The sequence below is a fragment of the Glossina fuscipes genome, unplaced genomic scaffold (assembly GCF_014805625.2).
Source record: "Glossina fuscipes isolate IAEA_lab_2018 unplaced genomic scaffold, Yale_Gfus_2 1, whole genome shotgun sequence".
NCBI classification, from domain to species: domain Eukaryota; kingdom Metazoa; phylum Arthropoda; class Insecta; order Diptera; family Glossinidae; genus Glossina; species Glossina fuscipes.
The window spans coordinates 14,130,542-14,137,582 of record NW_023998415.1 but is presented as its reverse complement, the minus strand read 5'-3'; the positions used below and the strand labels follow the sequence as shown (position 1 = coordinate 14,137,582).

Below are 7,041 nucleotides of genomic sequence, written 5' to 3'. Positions count from 1 at the left end.
GAAATCGCATAAATTAAATTTAAAATATATTTAAAAATTTTATTTTAACTAAAACAAAAAACTATACATATATGCATATATACATATGTATATTATGTTTATATGAAGTGCGTTTCCTATGCTTCGCGCATTAAGTACGACTTTAAAAGGCTGCTCGGCGTTCGTCTTTGAAGCGTAAATGCTGTTAGTGTACAAAATTTGATTTGAGCCTATAGGTTGAGCGCAAGAAAACAAGACATACGGGCCGATAGACGGACAAGCTTACATCGATTCAGAAAGCGATTCTGAAATGATTTCGAAGCTAACTGAATTCTGAATCGATCGGTATATTAAAAAAAGGTGAATTTATCTGAAATCCTTCTTATTCCTAACTTTCTTCACTTTACTATTTATTTATTATAGAAAACATTTTTTTTTTTTTTTTTTTTTTGCTTTTGCGTAGATTGATCTAAGGAAACGTGAAATAATATAGAATAAACGGGAAAACAGTCAATTTGGGGAAAAGTCGTTTCAAGTCGCTCTTAATGCACTCTTAATGTAATTATATATATATATATATATATATATATATGAAATGCACTTCATAGTAAGAATTTAATGTAATTGTTACAAAAAATTAAAAACTTTATATATCTTTGTGTAAATATAAACGCATATATATGTGCGTACCTATATATAATATGTCATTCAATAAATTCATAGGATAAATATTAATGCGATTTTTAAATAGAGTACCAACCTTTAAACGAAACATGCCATAATTCCGATAAGATTCTGATTATTAATTTGCAATGAGATTAGTTTTGTTTTGAATTTGATTTTCATACGTCGTAGCGTCATTTCGTTGCATTTCCTTTGAAAGTTGGTACTATCGATATCTATCAAAACTATCTAAATTCGTCAATGTTCATTTTACATCATTTATGTCATCCTACGAACTTATTGCGTTATATTTATCTAAATATAAAAAAAAAACCAAATATGATATATGAAAAAAAAATTTTACTGGATCAACTAAATGTTGCTGAAGCTTAACAAGAACAAAAAATTATAAACTTTTTTAAAAGTCGTCCTAATATAATTAAAAAAAGCGAAATTTTAAAGCACACACATATATCATGTCAAAAACAGAAAACTGAACCAAAATAATAATAATTTTTAAAAAAAAATTTCTTTAAAAGGACGTCTTTAGTATAAGTTTAATTTTTTATTTATTTATTTATTTAATTTTCTTTAAAGAGTGCATATTAATTACTTAGAAATTATTTTGCCTTTAAGCCCCAAATTTTGCTTGCATTTTTTTTTTTTTCTTTTTATATATATATACATGTATATATATATATATATGTATATATATGTAATTATGTAATTGCTACTTATTTGGCCTTTTTATACCCATCATCAAGAAATGGAGGTGTACTGGATTTATCATTCGATCGGTGACGCTCAAAAATACTCTTAACAGAGCCTATAAATTTTATATAAAACAAGCTAATCTTCACTTCACGAGTACCTCTACTAACTTACTCCTCGTTCGTTACGAGCATCACATCAAAATGGGAATATTTTATCATTACAGTTTATATGTAATTTTGAGTCAACTTGTTCACGTCTGTCTGTCCATCGATTTATTATTTAAATTATTATCATAGGTATTCAATTCCGTATCGACAATGTGACTCCTACCTCCTCCTTCTTAATTGATATTCGGACATGTTTTAATAAATTTGATTGATTGACCTAATAAACACTTTCACAACAGACAAGACCGCCAAACAAATTTTGAAAAAAGAGTCAAACATTTCTATACAGATAGATGGATATGTTATCAATTCTAATCTATAGGTTATAGTATATAGGGTTTTTTGTTTCAAATTTAATTTGATTTTTCAAAGCCATTTAAAATGGATTGCAAACATAATTCCGTTCGGGAACTGGCATCTCGTCACTTAGTAACACTTGTTTGCTATGGTGGGTACTCATAATTCGCCACATTGGCGAGTACTTACGTTTTCTTACTTGTTCTCTATACCTTGCATTCTAAATATTTCAAAAAAAAGAAAAAAAAAAAACGTTTTTTTCTCTACTACCCTTTCTCATTACATTCTTACTTATTTTATTTTCATATTTTGCTTTGTTTCTGTCATACACTTTTTATAACAAATATTTAAAAAAAATTTTTTCAACTCTTACGCTTTCTCGTTTCTTATAATCTTATGATAAAAATGAACAAAAAAAAATTATAAAATGAGTTTTATATGCGCGTATTTTATACGGTTTTTCTGAGATCCTTCTATTCTTAACACGGTGAGTGAGTCCTTTGACAATTAACGTTTATATATATGGTTTGAAAGTAACTTTTTTTTTTCGAATATAATTTCACTTCAATTAACTTTCTTCTATAATTTAATTTTTTTTTTTCATTTTTTAACATACACACATTCAAGTAGTTCATAAAAGGAAAAATATTTTTTCGCAATAATTTTACGTTAGAGTAAATCTGCCTGTTATCTCTTCAATTAAGTTTCTATGAATTTTTTAATCATTTTTTTTTTTTTTTTTTTTTTTTTTTTTTTGTACTAATAAAAAATATCAAAAAATTATTATAATAAATATAATGAGAAAAAGAAAAAAACAATATAAATCACAGAGCAACCACCTTACTTTAGATTATCATTACACATATCATAACATGTTCAACGTCAATTACACACATATTTCAAACTTCTCTTCTTCGAATTGCTTTTTGAATCTTTACAATTTTGTAATTCTATCGTGTCTTTCTAGCATTTGAGTTCATGAATTCCACTACGAAAGTCGTATTCACTTTGGGCTTTTCAAACTACTACGGCTACTTAATAAACTACAGCTCTTTTTCTTTTTGTTTTTGTTGTATTTTGAGGTTATGTGCAATTCCGGGTAATTAAACTTTGAATATAATCTATGGAATCGATTAAGGTTTCACGTTCTATGTATAGCTTGAAGACTACGTCAGATCAAAGACCAGGATTACTTAGAATTAATACTTTATCCGAGACGCTCATTTACAGATTTTATTAACGAAGCAACATATATATATATATATATATATATATGTATATATATATACATACATTTATGTAATAATGGACATAACAAGCCGATAAAATCTATCGGTCTTTTCATCACATATTCGATGATCTTTTTGAATATATATTTCTATAAACATTACTTATGTTGAAATGATGTTATTAGTGGAACTTTAATTGCGGTACCTAGACGCAGCTTCAACATTCATATCGACAAGACTAAAAATTTTGAAATATTTTTTTAAGCTAATCTTATGTTTTTTTAAGCACATAAGCAGATGGTACGAACCATGCAAAAAGTTAACCGAAATCCGATGGTAGGTCTCATTAACATGTCAATAGTGATTTTTTTTTGTAGGCACTGTTGCTTACTAAGGAGCGCCGCTAATTGAATTTCATTTTGAAATCAATAGGTCAACCAACTATATAATAAAATTATTCAGCAAAGACCAAATTGAATTCCATTAGTAATCTGAGTTTGTCGATCGCGAACCTCATTTTCATTAATCATTTTTTTGCAGCTTTGTGGTATGTTATCCAAACCTCAGATCGGAGACATACATTTCTTCCAACTTATCTCAAAGTGGTCAATCAACATGAAGCGTTATTAAGCGTTCGATTATTAAGGAAAAACGATGACTCCAACAGAGCGGACGGCAGGTGTGCAGGAACTGCCCACCAAATTAACAGTCTTGATACCTGGATTGATCAAGTACTAATTAATGATACTATTACAACAAATGTGAACTTCTTCGCTGAAAATGATATAATTCACGGCCAGGTCAGGTCGCGAATTTCAACTTTAGTGAGTATCGGAGATACATCGTATTTATCGATAATGCATCATTTTTAAGGGTCGAACATCTTTGCGGCCACATTACGGCCCATTTCCGAGGCAGATTGGAAGATTTGAGTGTCTCTGACATAGTGACGCAACATGTAACACAGCACACGAAAAAATCGTATTATTGAGCATGACGTTCGATGATAGACGCCTCTTAATGAAAAACTCTATTCGACTCTATTGAAGGATTTTTACGACTTAATAAATGAGTGTTCGTTCTAGCAGTGTAATGTAAAGCTCATGTTAATAAATCTGCCGAAGAATCAAAGGATCAGTCAATAAACGTCAAATATCCACTTGATCCAATCATTTATCTTCTTGCACAACTCAGCAATAATGAAATTGCTTTGCATTAAACGCTTATTACTCATATTAACATTAAAACTCTCGTTCACACTTTCGATCTCTCTGTATGTAAATATGTTCTATTCTGTCTCTTCATATTTAAAGGACTGTAATTTCAAAATGTTTTCCTTTTTTTTGTTTGTTTGTTTATTTATTTGTTTTCTTTACACATTATTTAAGCGCCCGAATTAGTAGAACCCTTACTAAACAATGGGGCAGAATATGATAATGAAGAACCCTTCCAAAATGCAAATAAGGATAAGAATGACACAAATGAGGACAGTAGTTAAAAAAAAAGTACACTTGTTTCTATAATATTTTTTTTTGGTTCTAATAAACATTTTCAAAAAAAAAAAAAATAGAAACAAGTGTACTATTTTTAAAATAATTTTGTAAATAAAATTTTCAATAATTTGCGGCTTTGTTACTTAGTGCAAGGCATTAAAGCCAGTTAATACTTCTTTGTTGTATGAAATCTTATTATATATATATATGATTTTTTCTTTGTGTGGTTATATTATATAAGAGCGATTATTGAAATGCTTGTTATTTATTTATTTATTTATTTATTTATATTTTTTACTTATTTGTTAATAATTTAATTAAATAATAATTTCAGATTTGATTAATTAATTGGTTGACACATTTTTTTCTTAATACTAAAAGCAGATGCATTAAAATAATCTTTTTTTTTTTTTTTTTTTCTTTTTTTGTTTAATATTTTCTTTTTCTTAACAATTATTATTCTTGATTAATTAATTCGGCTACTAACCGTTATTTGCATTTGGTTTTCTTATTTGTTTTATTGTCTTTTAGGTAATTCCAATAGCTTAGCACATTTAGTGGAGAATGAGATACCGTTATCCCATATAGATGTAACACCAGCTCAGCATAGCCAGTCTTTGTCATCTGGATTAAATCAGTCACGTCGCTTTAGGCATCACAAGCATAAATCTCAACAGCACGCAACTGATTCAACTGACGAGTATTTGCAAGATATAGAATTGGCAGACAATGCGATAACGACAAGTGCAACCAACATACATCCAAACATATTAACCATGACAAATAATCAGACATTCGATGATGACGAAGTGGTAGTTGTGGACACTACCGAAGTTGTGGCAGCGGTCTCCGCCATAGCAGCTACAAATAAAGCTCGTGAACGTCATCACCTATCGGGAAGTTATAATAATTTATTTCACGTTGATTTTGACAGTAGTCTCTCTTCGCCTACAACGCCGACGAATACTTCACCCTTGGCAGATTTGTCCGCAACTGCAAATGCGGATTTCTACAAATCATCGTCCCCGGATACTAATTTGATGACAGCCACTCTAATGGCTAGCGGCAATTTACCGGCAAAGTTGCCTCTATCTATATCTCAAACTGAGAATATGTATAGTAATGTACCGCCGGTAAAAACGAATAATGAAGAAGATGCCAATTTGCACGTTTACTCCAATTTAGTCGATGATCGTAAAGCGCAACAACATACAATTAATACAAAAAATCAAGCGAATGTCTCACATTCAGCCAACGTACCCTTAGACTTGCCTTCCACCTTATTATGCGATGAGCTTGATTTAGATGATCCTATGACAGCATCGTTTGTTGCTCAAGGCACTGGTTCAAAAAAACCTCGCAAATATTTAACTAGACATAATTATAACAGCAACGTGCCCGATGTTTTACAAACGCCTGCTAACATTTCCTCAACCGATACCGCAAAATTGAATAGGTCTACACCGCGCGATTTGACCACAAATCGATTGCGTATCCTACACGATACAACAATGATTGATACTGATTTGGATTTAGATAGTTTAGATGACGTCAGCTTAGCTAACAACTCACGAGTGTGCCTGATAAAGTCGCCACCACCACCGCCACCGCCTCCAACTGCTTGATAGTTGAAATCAAAGGCAATTTGTTAAAGACACGAAATCATGTCAACATTTATAACCACCGTTGGTAATGTTTAAGTTAAAAATATTCAGGAATTTCTTTTTAAAATAATTTTATGTAAATATAATCGTTTTATTATTATCATTACTTTTACTTTTATTTATAATGCATTCTCTCATTAATACATAAATAATAATTGCGCATATATATGTAAAATCCCCGATATAAATTTAATTACAAGACACAAAACAATTTCAACTATATTACGTTTAAACATATTTATACATCCAGTTAACTCGCTCCCAGCCACAGACGATTTGGCTCCTGCTGCTTTGTTGCAGACAGTGATAGTTGCCTTACCTTGATTCTCCTCTTACTGAATCTCTTAATATCTTCAACAACGATTTCGACAACACACCTATTGCAACTATTATTATGATCGAATTCATAGCAATTTCATATTTTATCGCGTTTTAATCTATTCCTGTCAGCATCTCACTGTCTCTTTTACTTATGTTTGTTCTTTATAATTGTTTTGTTTTTGTTTGTCAAACAGTGCAACCTGAAAAAGGAGAATTTCGCCATTTCTCCTACGTACAGACATAATTTAATATTTAATTTGGTATTCGGAACGTTTGATATACGGAATTGCATTACAACGTCGAAAAGTCTTTCGGCAAATAGTAACGTGAACGACTCCCCGTTTCACTTGCACAATAACTTAACTAAAGAATGATTTCATTTTTCTTACCATTCCAAAGTTATACACTAATGGCTATATATTCTGAGCAATATTACAGAGACATTACAAGGCAAAAGACTGTGCTTTCTATATGATTTCCGCGTGTTAGTAAACCTGGTTTATATAATAAAATA

The 7,041-nt window shown here is 30.3% G+C and overlaps 1 protein-coding gene across 12 annotated transcripts in view; it reads left to right on the top strand.

Moving 5' to 3' along the window:
* The window catches only part of LOC119631478 (palmitoyltransferase app), a 140,589-nt gene extending 134,282 nt beyond the window's left edge, over positions 1–6,307 (top strand). For 10 of the 12 annotated variants that reach the window (XM_038023727.1, XM_038023726.1, XM_038023722.1 and 7 more), the window contains one exon: positions 5,074–6,307. In XM_038023727.1, coding sequence (XP_037879655.1) covers positions 5,074–6,167 — 1,094 coding nt within the window. In that variant the 3' untranslated portion in view covers positions 6,168–6,307. Of the gene's footprint in view, positions 1–4,437; positions 4,555–5,073 lie in introns of all 12 variants that reach the window. The other 2 variants (XM_038023729.1, XM_038023730.1) reach the window with 2 other exon arrangements.
* The last annotated feature ends 734 nt before the right edge of the window (positions 6,308–7,041 follow it).